The following is a 16837-nucleotide window of genomic DNA, read 5'->3' on the forward strand; positions in this document are numbered from 1 at the left end:
CAAACCTGAAAGTTGTGTTGAATTATTATGTGACAGTAACCGTGTTTCTTGTCACCTTGAATGTCTATGAAGCAGGTTGAACGTCTGCTAAATCTGATTCTGACTGACTTAAATTAGTTACTCTGACAACATCAAAATAAATAAGAATTAAAAAAGTTATCAAAGTATCCAAGCAGGAACATTTCAACTTAAATTAGCTGTTAGCTTCTTAAACGTCTTTGAATGATGATGTTGCTACAAATGACTTATTGTAAGGTGATTGTTGGATTCAATTAAAGATGGGGTATGTAATCCTGTTTAGAAGCACTTTTTGTTATACTGGGTGAAATGGCCCGTCTAATTTCAGAGGGATCAGTACATTTTGTCATCAGGAATAGGAACGGAATTAAACAGAGCTCTGTGGCCGCCGTGGGACTGAGAAAACAAACAACCAATCTTTTTTCTTATTGAAATTGGAGTAAATTATACAGCACAACATGTATACATCATTCTCCTTTTCTTTAAAAAATAAAAATGAAAAAATAATTATATCAGCATTCCTTTAATGTTAAAGGAAAAGTTCGGAATTTTGGACATAGGTCCTCATTTCCAACTTACCCGAGGTGATATAGGTCGGTGGAGACCGTTTTCAGCACAATTGGTCCAGTCCTTATATTTGCACAAGTCACCGTTGCTAACTGGTGTTGAGCTAGCGCACGTCAACGGTAACATCCAGCCTGTCACTCAAAACAGCTTTAACTGCTCCGCAGAACACCCGAGACAAATGTATTATAACGTCGGACTATCGATGTACATGTCAGTGTTGGTAGAATCATTTTAGAAATTAAACCAACCTTGCATTTTCAATGATAAAACATTTTGAGGGACTAGTTTCTCAGCAGCAGCGGAATGTTACTTTGCGTGTTAGTAGTAGTGCGTAAAAACGAAACCTAAGCGCCCTACAGTCGTGACAGCTAGTACTCGTAGCAGCGTTAAAAACATTTTTTTAATTATTCTACCAACACTGACATGTACATCGATAGTCCGACGTTATAATACATTTGTCTCGGGTGTTCTGCGGAGCAGTTAAAGCTGTTTTTAGAGACAGGCTGGATGTTACCGTTGACGTGCGCTAGCTCAACACTGGAAATGAGGACCTATGTCCAAAATTCCGAACTTTTCCTTTAAAAAATATTCTTGTGAGAATCAAAAAGTACATGAGTGCATATTTGAAAATGCCTCTCATGAATCAAGGGGATATCTTTACAGTAATATAAAACATGAATTATTGAAATAACTAAAAGCTTTAATGAAGTGCAGGAACATTTGCACTCAAAGGACTAGAACGAGAGGGAACGGGTCTGCTTAGTGACACTTTTACATCCTCCATTTTTTTTTTGAGCATGACATGAAAACCATTTCATGCTTCTCAGTGGAGCTCCTTCTGTCCTCCCAGTTAGACCAGTGGACACCAGCTGGTGATGTTAATTAGAGAAGGGGTATTTGGATTTGACCTGGAGTTTTGCTGTGTCCTCGTCGGTGTTGGATGGCCAGTAGTCCTGTAGGATCAGTCCAACGCTGGAGTGAGTCTGGACTTGAACTGTGTCCCAGTTCAGCGTCCCTCCTGCAGAGCCTCCATCTGAAGACTCAAGGCTGTCCCAGTTCAAAGACTGAATGTGGCCTTCTTTCCTGACTCAGAGGATCCAACTGATGGATCCTTTACGGCCCAACATATCCCAGGATTCATTGTAACGATTGGATTTTAATCAACGTGGCGTCTATGAGCTGATCAGAGATGCAGCAGAAGAAACTCTGTCTGTCCTCCATCAGAAAACATCCGGCCTACACAGGACAACGTAGACCACGAAGCAGGACTCTCAACTGGGACACAGCTTGTGTTTGTTCAGTGTAAAGGTTAAATGGATAAATAATTTTGAAATTGTTTAAAGCTGGAGTGAGACTTTTGTCTCCCCCCTCTGGCGGTGAGAGTAATTACACACTGTTTGTTGCTCATGTTTGCCTGCGGGTGAGCTCGCCGTGTCAGCTGTCTGACCGCTGATGAATCTGAATGAAGCGTAATGATTCTGGTGACTTTTTGGTGACCAACATGAGGTTTGTTGTGAAAGATGGCAATAATTATTCTTACCATGAAATCAGGTTGTGACACTGATGTCTGTGAGGGGGAAGGTTGTGAATCACGAGAGGCCCCACGATACAATGTGATCTCAATGTTTCTGACACAACAAAATTAACATTTTGCGATATGCATCAGTATTGCGATAATGCAGTACATATTGTGAATGATTACCTTTGAACTGCACATTCTGCAGTTATGTTTTTATCTAATAAGATAAAGTTTTCACTTGGTTCGTGTCACTTGAATCATTATTATTGCAGCTAAATGTGTTTGTCAGTCAAGCAGACAGACCGAACAACACTCCATCTTTGTTTTGACCCACTTTACCCATGACCTCACCAGGAAAAACTCAAATCATGAAAGATTGTGTGTATCGATACAATATAGCCACCCCAAATATTGCAACGTTGACGTATCGTTATCTTCCTCCACCCTAATTTGGGATCCTCAGCTGGATGAAGCAGGTGTCAGTCAGTGGATGAGATGATGGAGACATCACGTCCAGGTCAAGAACGGCTGAAGCCCTGAAGAGTCTCTGTCTCACTCATGTCCATGTCTTCTCCTTCCCCTGTCCTCCCACAGCACCTCCTCCTCCCCCGGCTGTCCACACCAAGGGCCACAGCGTCCAGAGCCACGGCAAGAACCACAGACAGGCCACCATCAAGACCCCGGTCCCCTCGGCCCCCAAACAGAGGGGCCGCAAACCCAGGTAAGACTTCCTGAGATGAACAATGTTGTGCTCCAAGTCAAACACCGATGGAGGAAGAAAGAGAGAGGCTGCGGTAAACATGTCAAGCCACAATATGTGTGCTGTTGTTCTGGAACAAATATTTCACTGAAAGGCTTTTTGACTTGAGTGGAGAGTCGGAACAGATGGGAGGGAGAGATCAACATGGATAAACCCAAATAAAATGAAGCTTGGATTCTGGTTCTTTTGAGTGAAATGGCTCCCAAATGTTTGAAAGTGGATGTGAGGTATTGATTGTGATGGATGAAGAAACCAGTAGATGAGCTCCGAAAGGCCTTCAACACTCTGATACATAGAGACAGCTTTGATGTACAGTGGTACTGTATGTGTCTGATGTGGATGCATTGATGATGATGATGATCATCTTCTCAGACGTGAGGGTTTTTGTTCTTCTTTGTGTTTGGGACGTATGAATACATTAAAAAACTGGTGGCGCAGTGGTTAGGGCAGCCGCCCCATGTACAGAGGCTCAACGTCCTCGACGCGGTGGTCCCGGGTTTGACCTGGCCCAGGATCAGTTTCCCACATGTCTTCTCCCTCTCTCTCCCTGTTTCCACACTGTCTGCATAAAATAATAAAAGGGTTGAATGGCGCGCTAGCCGGAAGAAAAATCTTAAAAAAAAACAACAAAAAAAACACCCATCATCATTTCTACACAACCAACAGTGTGACATGCTGCTTGTCTTCTTTTAGGAACCTTTTTTTAAAATTGTATTTACAATAGTATAGTGATAATAAAAAATATGCTGGAGAGAGAGAGAGTTTGGACTGTCAAGAGAGAACAAAGCAGAGACGAATTATAATGTGTATAAAGAGATGGAGACAATATTCTCCAATAGACAATGAGAACGATTTTCTCTGGAGATATAAGTAGAGTTTTATGATTTGAAATATTGGGATGAAGGGATTTTATTCATTGATGGGAGGAGGAGGAGGAGGAGGAGGAGGACTCATGAACTTCACGGACGTATTTCCAGGTCACAAGAAGATTAGAAATGTGGTTGCTTTGTCTTTTCTCTGTGCTCACTCATTAACTGGGGCAGGATTTATTTTCGGGGGTTTTAAAAGAAGAACATGCGGTTGCCGGTTGTTAGAGGGAACGAATCGATCAGCTCGGGTTAACCAGTGATTTCCTGCCATATAATGTGTTTTGATCAGTTCCAAGATGATATAAATAGACACTTGAAGAGGTTTTTTCGTCAGTCTTGTGAAGGGCTCTCTGTACAGGTGGAACATGGTTTCTAATATAGATATAGAAATGATTAAATACAATGAAAGGTGCACTGTGGGTTTGTGCAGTGTAACAGCTTTCAACATGTAGTCTGCATTTTAAATCGCCAACACGTTTACGTTGAATGATGAAGCCACCTGCTGCATTAATGCCTAATTTCTTTTGTTACTTCATGCAAAATATACAGATCTCTTCTAGAAACATTCTAAATAAAGCTGCTCTAGTTTGCAAGTCAAAATGATTGGATTTATGGAAATATGAGCGACATTGGGAATAAATGTAACCATCAATAAAAATATGTTGGGACAAAGCCTTCCTATTAGTAAAACATCAACACTTAATGTTTTCACCATCAACACATTTATTCAAAAGACCGGTTTGTGCGTATATTAATTCATTATTTAATAAGTTGGGGATCTCAGTAGTTATATACTTCTTTGTATTCTCTGGCTGCAGTGTGTGTGTGTGTGTGTGTGTGTGTGTGTGTGACTTAAATCAGTCTCATGAATGGGTCAAACGTGGGTCAGTGTTGTGGCTCCTCCTCTTCCTCCTCTTATAAAAGGAGCATGAATCAACAACAGGCAGACACTTGCAGAGCAGCTGATGCATGTGATGTGGAGGTTTCTGTATTTCTGTCACACTCTGCCCAACCTTTAGGGACACCTTTGAGTCATATAAAAATGAATTGTTTATTTTCCCCATGAGTTCTGCCATCTCTCATAGATGTTTATCTGGATGGTTTGTTTGGTTATCTTACAGAACTTCGCTACAGAAGTATGCAGTTGTTAAAATGGCTGTATTTGTTTTCTCCCTCCAGCTCTCTATAACTAGATTGAGATATCTATCTTGATAACATCCAGCCACTAGATGTCGCACTCGTACTCCCCCTTCCATTGGATTAACGTCACAACACAGCTATTGCTCGAAGCGAATGCGCCCTCAATGTGCTGCCAGCTAGCAAGTTAGCTTTAACGATGTCTTACCGGTCAAGAAGCAAAGTAGCCATCTCAGCTTTTTAGTCCTTGGAACTCCTTCAGCTGACTCCGACGATCAAACGCTGAACCAATGATAAATCTGGTCTTGCTCCTCCTTTTGTCACTTAGCACGTGGGAATGGTACTGAAATGCCACCCGCTTACCGTCAAACTCAGCTATTTTGAAGACTCTTGACCCCCGACTATGCAGAGATACTACGTGATACCAACGCCGTTATTCTGTTGGCTCACAAGCCTAGAAGCTGCAGCCACACGTCACACATCTACACAGAAGTACACAAAACATTAATTACGGACTGACATTTTTTTAAATGATTAATTCACAATCAAAACACTTTTTCACAAGGAGTGATACTTTTGATTCTGCACCTTTGTAAAAAGATCTGTGGATTTACTATTTTTTTTTTAAATTATAAGTTTACATAAAAATGTTATCAATATGACCTTTAAGTCACGATATGATTATCACGATCCTTAAGTCACGATACGAACTATCACGATACAAACTATCACGATCCTTAAGTCACGATATGAACTATCACGATACGAACTATCACGATACTTAAGTCACGATACAAACTATCTCGATACTTAAGTCACGCTACAAACTATCACGATACTTAAGTCATGATACGAACTATCACGATACAAACTATCACGATACGAACTATCGCAATACTTAAGTCACGATACAAACTATCACGATACTTAAGTCACGATACGAACTATCACGATACTTAAGTCACAATACAAACTATCATGATACTTAAGTCACGATACGAACTATCACGATACGAACTATCACGATACTTAAGTCACGATACGAACTATCACGATACGAACTATCACGATACTTAAGTCACGATACAAACTATCACGATACTTAAGTCACGATACAAACTATCACGATACTTAAGTCACGACTGAAGAAGCAACTGTTACCAAAAGGTTGAACTTGTATTTGTAATTTCAATCACTTCTATAGTAAAAGGTCCATACTTGGTGTAGTAGTATTATTGCGATATGATGTATCACTTTTCCCCACACTTCTAGTTGATGGTTATAAATATGTAAATGGGTCATTAGATCCATCGACCTGTAAACCAGGACACAACCTGCTGTTTCATTCAGCTCTGATTCAAACTGGTTGAACTGGGCCAAAGCAGCGACCAGCTGGTTGGTCTCAGTGATGGGCCAGTGGTTGTCCTATGTCTTCATTATGGAGAAATAATGTTACCTGGAGAGATCAGAAGAAAGTGAGGCTAATATTTAAATCCCCAGACACCGGTTGGGTTTGCAGCCTCTGGCTCAAACAAGAAAGTGCTGCAGGCTACTGGAATTTCTAATTACTCATCAGCATGTCTCTCCTCCCAGAGATCCTGGCGTAGCGCCGGTGGAAAAGAAGAAGAAGGGGAAGAGGAGAAACCAGGAGCTGGCTGTCCACGAGGGGGCGGACAGTGACGACACTACCTCAATGTCAGTCCTTAACATGGGAGGAGAGGACAGCCAAGACCCTCTGGACAACACGCTGGTTTGTCTCTCTGTGTATTTATGTATGTACAGTAAACTTCCTTCCTTCCTCTCAAACCTCTCCCCGGTTCACCCCTACGTCTCATTGTATGACGTCCTGTATGACTGTCTTCAATGCTCTCCTCTGTTCCTTCTCTCACCTTCTTCCTCCTCCCTCTCTCTTGTTCTCTCTGTTCATTTGTCGTCTGCTCCCGTTCTATAGAAGCGGCGTTCAGGACGTCAGGTTAAGCGGAGGAAGTATAATGAGGATTTGGACTTCAAGGTGGTAGACGATGATGGAGAGACTATTGCAGTTCTTGGAGCCGGTCGCATCTCGGCGCTCAACGCCACAGCTCTGGCATGGCAGGCTGAGGTACGGAGGAACCAGGCTAATAGTTTCTTCTCCCTCTCTTTACTCTCTTTAGTTCAGGTGTGTGCTGGTACTACAACTTAGTGTGACAATGTATTAGCTAAACACCGTAGAAAACACTAAAAGTGAGCCGGTACAGCACTTTGTGAACTAGTTGTTCTGTTAGCAGTTAGCTGTTAGCCAAACACACCGTAGAAACACTAAAAGATACCCAGTAAGACACTGTGTGTACTGGTATTTCTGTTAGCGGTTAGCGATTAGCGGTTAGCTGTTAGCTAAACACAACATAGAAAACACAAAAAAATACCCAGTACAGCACTGTGTGTACTGGTATTTCTGTTAGCGGTTAGCGATTAGCGATTAGCTGTTAGCTAAACACAACATAGAAAACACCAAAAAAATACCCAGTACAGCACTGTGTGTACTGGTATTTCTGTTAGCGGTTAGCTGCTAGCTGTTAGCCAAACACAAAGTAGAAAACAGTAAAAGCTAGTCAGTGCAGCAGCCTAGAAAGTGTGAGCAGGCTGACGGTGGTTATCAACTTGGTAAAAGGAGAGACTTTATTCGTCCCTGGGGGGTTTCGTGTATCAAAATAATTTAGCATCATTCTTTCAGCTGCAGCCACGGCAGTGTGAAACACAATTTGAAAAAATAAATATAACAACATAATTCAAAAGAGTAAGAATCTTATTATCACACACAGAATACATAAAAGTACTGCGAGCAAAGCGAGGCAGGTCGATGCAGACAGTCTGAAGAAGCTTAATTCACACAACTACATAATGATAGAATACTGGTTTAAAGTTAATGTGGTTGTATAAATATAATTGACGTGCTTTCTACTAGACCACCATGTAAAGACAGCTGTGGGTTTAAATGCAGGACATGTTTCTGAAGATTCATTATCAAAAATGTGGGCTGAAGCAGAATATTAAGTTGTATAGAAAATATGTTGTGGATTTTTTTTAAATGAGAACATTTATAGTTTATCAATAAATGTTTACTTTTGGACTTCAGAACACTGAGTTATTGGAAAAACACAAGTCGAAAACGGCGCCCCCACTGGAATATAATTCTACAAATGGTATAATATTAATAATATTGCTGTCGCCGAGCTCTATTAAATTAAAATGTCATTATTAATTAAGTTTAATTTGGTGCAGCCTTCGTGTTCACGGCGTGGTGTTTTTATACCAGATGATCTCTCGTCTTGAACATAACCTGCCCTGGATCAGCTCAGGTGTGCAGCATTAGTTACCATGGTGATGTACCTGGTTAGAAGTGAAAACGGTGTTAAACCTGAAGCTTTGATTCCCGCTTTTGCTACATGGCTCATCTTTGCTTCTGATCTCATCAGGAACCGCCTGAGGATGAGGCCAACATCATCGAGAAGATTCTGTCCGTCAAAACAGTGAAGAAAGAGGTGACACGCACACACACACACGCGCACACACACTCTGTGTATTATGTTGTCCTTTCCCCTAAAATCTCCCTCTCTCTCTCCCTAGACGTCATCATCGGAGGACCAAGCGGAGGAAACGGAGACGTTTTACGTCAAGTACAGAAATTTGTGAGTGTCCCATCATCGTAGTTTGTCAGACATTTAGGTCGAGTCCCGGCAGCGTCCGTTCTGCTGGTTCATGTGTAGGAGGGAGGTGTCCTGGTTCTCACTTTGATGGAGGATAGGGTGAACTGGGAGGGTATATGGCCTCCAAAATCAGGTTTTTAAGAGGTGTTCAGAAGGTCAGTATTTTCTTCATAAGTATACATTTTATTTTAAGAGTGATTTTCACGGTACTCAAAGTTGCTTCACGGTTAAAATAAAAAAAGAAAGATGAGCAATAGCCAAAACAACAACATTAGTGACTCATTAAAAGCTGATCTAAAAAGGTGAGTTTCAAGTTCTGGTTTAACTGTGGCTGGATCGGTCTATGATGTGTTTTGAGAGAGAGTTCCCGAGGGAGGAGGCGGCGATGGAGGAGGATCTGTCAGCCCAGGTTAGGTGTTGGTCCTGATGGGAGGGAGAGGAGGTTAGCATCAGAGGTTAGGGGAAGGAGTGCGGGAGTGGAGCAGGTCGGTGAGGGGGTCTGGTTGTGAGTAAGATGAGGAGTTTGTGGGACGGGGAGCCAGTAGAGGGTCTGGAGGTCCGGAGTTATGTGGTCATGGGAGCAGACTTCCGAATAGACTGGAGTTTATCCAGGAGTTTGGATGATGAGCTGTACAAAATGATATTGCAGTAGTCCAGCGTGGAGGTGATGAAAGCGTGGACCAGCGTTTCTGCAGCAGTGTAAGACAGTGATGGACGGAGATGGATCATGCTCTTCTGGTGGAAAAAAATGTTTTATTCATGTGGCGTTCAAAAAAGAGGTTGCTGTCATGAGCGACTCCGAGGTTCTGGATGTGCAGAGAGGGACGGAGTGGGATTATCAATGGTGAGGCTGAAGCTGTGGGTGGTTGTGGTGAGGGATTCAGGACCATTGATGTCTGTTTTGTCACACTTAAGTTGGAGGAAATTTGCTTTTCTTTGTTAAAAAAACTTCAAATGATGATAAATTGATGACAAGCAGAACAAAGCCTTTCACACACATTCACTGATAGCACATCATGATGGAGCAATGTGGGTTCAGTATGTTGCCCGGGGACAGTTGGACACGCTGGAGGACCAAACCTGATGAGAAGACAAGCTGCTGGTCCTTTGTCAGAGCTGCAGAGTTAAAAGCAGCTGACATTATGTCTCCAGGCCCATTCTCGTGAGGGACGAGATGTGGCACAAACGTGATGAGAATTTGGTGGTCAAAGGTCACTGTGACCTCATGAAACACATTTTGACCATAACTCTAGAATTCTTATGCTAATGATGAGGATTTCACACGAATGTCGAACAGGATGAAATGAAGAAGCGATGACATTTTGGACGGACGTGAATGTGAACTGACATTTCAAAGTCTAGTCGTGACGTTTCTCCCAGAGAACCGGTCTCAGCGCTCCGCTCTCCAGAGGGTGAAGTGTTTATTGTTCAGCAGCTCTTCAGACAGTCTGGATCGCTCTACACATATGAAGCATTATTATTATGATGTATTCTCACAGCTGATGAATAAAACATGGCGAGTTAATTCAAACTGAACGCGTTTGAAACTTTTACTCCTGCACGACTTTATTCAGAATAATGTATTCAGAGATTATAAAGTTCCAGAAAAGTACCCCCAAGCATAATGTTTTAACTGTAAATATTATTTGTGATACATATCAGTAGCGTGTGCATTTACTGCACGCTGTGACATTTGTCCATCTTCTAGATTTATGGATTATATCATGTGAACGTGTAGCCATAGTAACGGGTTCATTCACCTTTCTTTCCCATCAATAAACAAGCTCCTTCTTCCTAAATGAAACCACTGAGGACATGCAGGACGTCATGGCTGCTGCTTGTACAAAACTAAATCTGTTTTCATCCATGACTGTATTTTTGTAAAATGTATTTTCTTTGGAAAGTTACTTCAAATCACCGACACGTCCCACCTGCCTAGACCAGGAGGATAAACCACCTTGGGCTTAATATGTAAAGATTGATTGTATTTCTATCTACTAAATGTCACCTCAGGCTTCAAAGAGTAACTGATTATTAAATTATATTTCATCCATGTTGACAAGAGGCTTGTTTAGAGCTGATTAGTTGGTTTGTTGCCACGGTGAGAATAATTTATATTAAGATTAATTCCACGCACATCACGTAGGTGTCAGTCTATCATTACGGCAGAATTCAGTTATTAACAGAGTTTCCATCCTGCTGGGAGCGTTGTCAGGGCAAAATGATTTAATGAAGAAAACACAAACTTATTTATAAAGAATTTACACCAATCAGCAAAGAAGCTGCATGACGGGCTTGTTTCCAAACCATCAATTAAAAGTACTTAAAAACAATACAAACACTATACTTGTAAATGTTATTTTCAACATCAGAAAACAGGAAATACCGGTACCTACCACCAAAATTGTAGTTTTACTTTGTTAGAAATACTAGTTTGAGAGAAAATGTTCCTCTTCCTCTTGGTTCAGAAATAAAACAACTTTGGAGTAAAATAGTATTCAAATCACTTGAGTGAAAATGTTTCAAGGATTCAAAGGGATGCACAATAAAATGGTTATTTACTACACGGCAACCCAAACCAAACCAGTAGTACGTTCCTGTAGACCAGTTTTCAGCAGGAACGTAAACAAGAATCATTCTCTGAATTGAACTGAACTGTTTAATGCTGTGAAGAATACGCTCCACTCAATGAAGGCTGTGCTGTGTTTTCTTGTTGTTATTTCAGTTCCTACATGCACTGTAAGTGGGCCACTCTGGAGGAGCTGGAGAAAGATCCCAGAATCCACCAGAAGATTAAACGCTTCAGGACCAAACAGGCTCAGATGAAACACCTGTTCACGGAGGTAATGCTCGCCGTCGCCTGCTGCTCGTCCTGCTCGTAGTGCTGCGATCAGGCGCTCCACACGGCTGATGACTCGCAACACAGCCAACATGCTGTAACCACGGCAACACCTCCACATAGAAGCGTCACTTCTACTTAGCGTCAGACTGTTTGTCTCTGTGGAAGGTTTTCAGAACGGATGTGATGTTTAGTGGTCGACTCCTGCATGTTCGGAGACAGACGGGAGGACTGGATGTTGTTTAGACACGTAGCTCCTGGTCCAGACTCCAGGATGTTAGTCAGTACGATGGTCACACAGTCAGATCAGCTGATTCATAGAGAGAGACACGTCCCTGACCAATCACGGCTGCTGGTCTTTCACCACGTGTGTGATGTCATCCTACTCACCAGCTTGGGGCCTTATTGAGCTCTTTAGAATGACTCTATGGACTTTTTATATGGAATGTGATAAAAGCGTGTGCTTTGATTGGAGATTGTGTTTAGTCATTTATTGATTGTTGATATCGATACATATGTGATGACTCTCTGTACTGTATATATATATATATATATATATATATATATATATATATATATGATGCTCTTCCTGGAGTCTGGCTTTATAAATGACCGGTTATCTTCAACAACAGTCTAAACCAGGGATTAGAGAAAAATAACTATGAAAAGAGCTTTTTAAAAAAAGTTTTCATCCAACCTTTTATTTTCTTTTGATGACGATATAACAGAACAACATTCAGAGACACAATAATTGAACTTAACATGATTACAGGACAGTAATCTTTATTTATCTTTATTTCTTTATAGACACAGATATATTCATTATTAAAAAACGGATATGTTCACTCTCTTGAAAGACACCAGACTCCATTAAAAAAAGTGATTTAACGTCTCTGAACACAGGAGTTGCTGGTCTGCTGGTCTCATCAGTTAGTTAGATGCTGCCGTCTGCTGTAGATAATACACCAACTATGAAGAAGTCACATGGAATTAAAAACAAAAGAAATTCACAGATTATGTAAAGAGTGTAACCAGTGATAAAATATGACATTAAAGACCACTACTTTTTTTTTAGTGTTTTTGATTTTCTTATTTTACATTCTTTGTACACTTATTTTCCAGCCTGATGAGGACATATTTAACCCAGACTACGTGGAGGTGGACCGGGTGCTGGAGGTGGCTGTCACCACGGATACGGAGACTGGCGAGGTAGGAACCGCGTAAACAGCAGCTTCTGGCTGAAGGTCCAGTAACGCCATGTCTCACTGTGTGATGTTGCAGGAAGTGACTCATTACCTGGTGAAGTGGTGCAGCCTCTCTTACGAGGAGGCCACCTGGGAGCTGCAGGAAGACCTGGACCCAGAGAAGATCAAGGAGTTTGAAAGGATCCAGAAACTACCACCAGACCTCAGACACATGGTGAGCAGAAAGTAGATTCAACACCGGTTCAGTTTTAGAGACGCGTTCACATCTTTCAACAGCTTTGGTGGTGTTTTTAAAAGTAGTATACAAACAACGTGGTGATTACTGTCGACCAACACAGATGTCAACGTCCTCTTTCTCCACGCTGACGTTCATGGTCGCTGTTTTCTGTTTGGGAGAAGGTTTCTGATTAGTGAGGACATTGTGATGACAAGCAAGGCCATTGTTTGAAAAGCAAGCGAGGACATTGTTTTGACAAGCGAGGACATTGTTTTGACAGGGGAGGACATTTGACAAGCGTGGACATAGATTTGACAAGCGATGACATTGTTTTGACAAACGAGGACATTGTTTTGACAAGCAGGGACATTGTTTTAACCAATTTGTCAAGCGGGGACATTGTTTTGACAAGCAGGGGTCATTGTTTTGACAAGCGGGGACATTGTTTTGACAAGCGAGGGCATGTTTTGACAAGCAGGGACATTGTTTTGACCAACGAGGACATTTGTCAAGCAGGGACATTGTTTTGACAAACAGGGGCCATTGTTTTGACAAGCGGGGACATGTTTTGACACGGAGGACATTGTTTTGACAAGCGAGGACATTGTTTTGACAAGCGAGGACATGTTTTGACAAGCGAGGACATTTGTCAAGCGGGGACATTGTTTTGACCAGCGGGGACATTGTTTTGACAAGCGGGGACATTGTTTTGACAAGCGAGGACACGTTTTGACAAGTAAGGACATTTGACTGACTCGATGAATCACGTTGCCAATGACTGACGTGATAAAATGTCTGCTTTCAGTTTGACACGGGACAGGAACAACAGTCTTCTGGGTTAAAGTGCTGTGTTTGTTTGACCCGTCCGCCTCCTCTCCTGACCACGCTGATTATTTGATGCCGAGGACGAGTTTCTTTGGAGCAGTTAAACTAATATTTCCTCTGAAGAAATATGCAGATTCATGACTCATTTTTGTGGCTTTAAGTTTGGCTTTAAATGAGAGAAAAGGGGAAACCATGATATAATAATAATAATAATAATAATGATAATAATAACCTTTTATCCATGGGTTACAAAGTGTTTTAAATCCTCATCAGCAGGAGAACCACCTGCTTGACATTGAGGTTATAAAAACCAAATCCAGGTCTGTTTCTCTGCACATGTGTGATTGGTTGAGTCGGTGTGTTGGCTCATCTTTCAGTCAGCGCTCTTTGTTAGATGTTGAATACAACCTGAGAGGAACCGGACTGGGACCCGAGCAAATGTTTCCTGCTCTTTAGCCTCTCATTAAACCACTATTATCTCTATCTACACCGGTGGCAGTATTTATTGAAGTACTTCATTCAGACAGAGTCCTCTCTTTCCTTTTTGATATTCTCCTCGTTCTTTTCAGTCTTTTCTCATCGTATCTAATGAAGGCTTAATGTGTGTTAATGTTCCAGGAGCGTCCTCCTCCAGACAAGTGGCAGAAACTGGAGGGCTCCAGAGATTACCGCAATGGAAACCAGCTCCGAGAATACCAGTTAGAGGGAATGAACTGGTTACTATTCAACTGGTACAACAGGTGAGGAAACATTTATAATACATAAATACATTTGTATACATTCACAGACACATAATAATTAAAATTGCTTTTATGGTCAGCTAAATTTTAAAGTGAGAAGTCGTGTTGATGCTGAGAACTTAAAGCGACATAAACAACATCAGTCCCACAAATGAACTTTAAAACTGAACTGTATGACAACTAATGAATTCATGCAACATGATGTGTACTGTCTGTGGTCCAAACAACACGGTCTCTGCTGTATTTATGTCTAGATGACCTTATTTGGTGTGTTGATGGAGCAGCTACAATGTTAGCATAGCCTAGCATCCATCAATCCAAGTTCATGCCTGTTTTTATCGCTTCTGGCGTTGATAAACGGTGTAGTTTTGGCGATTTATAATCATTTATAATAATCTTAGGTAAATCTGAAGTTTTAATCCATTTTTTACAGGCCAGCAGGTCTCAGAAGTTTAACATGTCCAACTAATAAATCAATCACTAAAAAACACAAAAAAACATTCTTGTAAAAGTAGATTCACGATCAGATTTCTGAACATTCCTGTCATCCTTGGCTTCGTCTGTGTCTGAGCGGACACATCTGCACAAAGCCCGGATTAAACTTCACTGTCTCATTTCTGACCAGATTTCACCATAAATGAGGATTTAAATGAGGACCAACTGTTGACGGTTGATATAAAGATCACCAGCATGTTGCGTATCATGTCCTGCTCCCTCACACCGTCTCCGTCTGTCCTCTAGGAAAAACTGCATCCTGGCAGATGAAATGGGTTTAGGAAAGACCATCCAGTCCATCACCTACCTGTACGAGATGTTCAGCATGGGGATCCGCGGGCCCTTCCTCATCATCGCCCCGCTCTCCACCATCACCAACTGGGAGAGGGAGTTTCGCACGTGGACGAACCTGAACGTCATCGTGTATCACGGCTCGCAGATCAGCCGGCAGATGATAATGCAGTACGAGATGTTCTACAGAGACGCTCAGGTAACGTCTGACCCGTCAGCTCTGCCTGCAGCTGTATTTAGAAAGCACATTTCACCTGACAGCACACACACATTTCAGGAACATTTCTTTCATGTGAAGTTTAAAGTCAGTTGTATGTTCACGATAAAACATTGAATTTAAATTACATACTTTATGTGGAAAACTGCCCCACGTTTTAGGCGAGTTGGGTTTATTTCTACAGCACACCTCCCTCTGATTATTAAATTCTAAGTTCAAGGCATTGACACTTGTGAGACTCTTGAACCCTTCCTGTTGAACTGGTCTCGTCCACATCTGTGATATAAAGACGTAGTTGAGCTCCATCTCATCAGTGTCATCGCTGCAGTACGATCTGATGTGGCGCTGCGCCGACAGAAGTGATCATTAACGTTGGTCTCGCCTGATAAATTCTCCCGTCCAGCCACGTTTTAATTGGCAGGTTAAAGGTGAAGGAGTGAGTCACCCACCTCTGATGATAACAGTGTACATGTGCCGTTGTCAGGGTAACACCATCCCCGGTGTGCTGAAGTTTCACGGGGTGATCACCACCTTCGAGATGATCATGGCCGACTGTCCGGACCTCAAGAAGCTGCACTGGCGCTGCGTGGTGATCGACGAAGCTCACCGGCTGAAAAACAGGAACTGCAAACTGCTGGAGGGGCTGAAACTCATGAACCTGGTCAGTCTGAGTGTTCGATGGACACGATGTGTTTGAGACGGGACGATGGAGGGTTTTATCACGATATAAAAACACAAAACAAAACATGTTAACGGGATAATCTGAAATCGAGTGACTAGAAAACGCTGCCTGGTTCACTGTTATGGGAGAGAAAGTAGGAAAATAGAGCTTCATTTAAAACATGGATACGCAGGATACCAAAACACATTTTAAAATGTATTCATCCTTTATTAATGCAGGGAGAGCTTATGTTTTCTGATGATAACAATATTTGTTTCTGTACTAAATGTAAAGTGATTCCAGCATGTTTCAGTGACATTGTAAGAGTTTTACGCATATTTTGATGATTATCAGGATAATATTTATTATTTCAATTATTTAGGTCAGGATAGACGTGACATTAAATGTTCATATCGTCCCATGCCTAGAATATACCCTACCTTTTGCTACGCGTATCTTACCCATCCTCTAAAGCCGTGTTCACACCAAACACGAAGCGAACTTCACTCAGCACAATCACAGACAAAGACGTGACTAGACGGGAATTTGTGATAATATGCATCGAAGTTTCAACGCATGTTGAATTTCAACTGGAGTGATAAAGTGTGTCTCTAAAGCCCATCAGCGTTGAGATTCTCCTCCTGTCGTCCTGATGTTGATGAATCCCAAATGGAGGAACCTAATGTTGTCTCTTGTGTCTGTGGTCCCCCAGAGGTCTAGATAGTAGTCCACATTAGTCCAGAGACCAGACCAGACTATGTGGAGAAACCAGAGACGGTCTGTCTGTCTGT

General features: G+C 41.8%; 1 protein-coding gene across 6 annotated transcripts in view; it reads left to right on the forward strand.

The window, feature by feature from the left end:
* chd6 (chromodomain helicase DNA binding protein 6) overlaps positions 1 to 16837 on the forward strand; it is a 98681-nt gene that overhangs the window by 48113 nt on the left and 33731 nt on the right. For all 6 annotated transcript variants that reach the window (XM_084025123.1, XM_084025124.1, XM_084025125.1 and 3 more), the window contains exons 4-14: positions 2699 to 2825; positions 6464 to 6620; positions 6822 to 6971; positions 8326 to 8391; positions 8477 to 8538; positions 11282 to 11399; positions 12518 to 12604; positions 12677 to 12814; positions 14261 to 14382; positions 15124 to 15367; positions 15870 to 16046. In XM_084025123.1, the coding sequence (XP_083881249.1) occupies positions 2699 to 2825; positions 6464 to 6620; positions 6822 to 6971; positions 8326 to 8391; positions 8477 to 8538; positions 11282 to 11399; positions 12518 to 12604; positions 12677 to 12814; positions 14261 to 14382; positions 15124 to 15367; positions 15870 to 16046 (1448 nt within the window). The remainder of the gene's footprint in view (positions 1 to 2698; positions 2826 to 6463; positions 6621 to 6821; positions 6972 to 8325; positions 8392 to 8476; positions 8539 to 11281; positions 11400 to 12517; positions 12605 to 12676; positions 12815 to 14260; positions 14383 to 15123; positions 15368 to 15869; positions 16047 to 16837) is intronic.

The sequence above is a fragment of the Eutrigla gurnardus genome (assembly GCF_963514095.1).
Source record: "Eutrigla gurnardus genome assembly, chromosome: 2".
Taxonomy (NCBI): domain Eukaryota; kingdom Metazoa; phylum Chordata; class Actinopteri; order Perciformes; family Triglidae; genus Eutrigla; species Eutrigla gurnardus.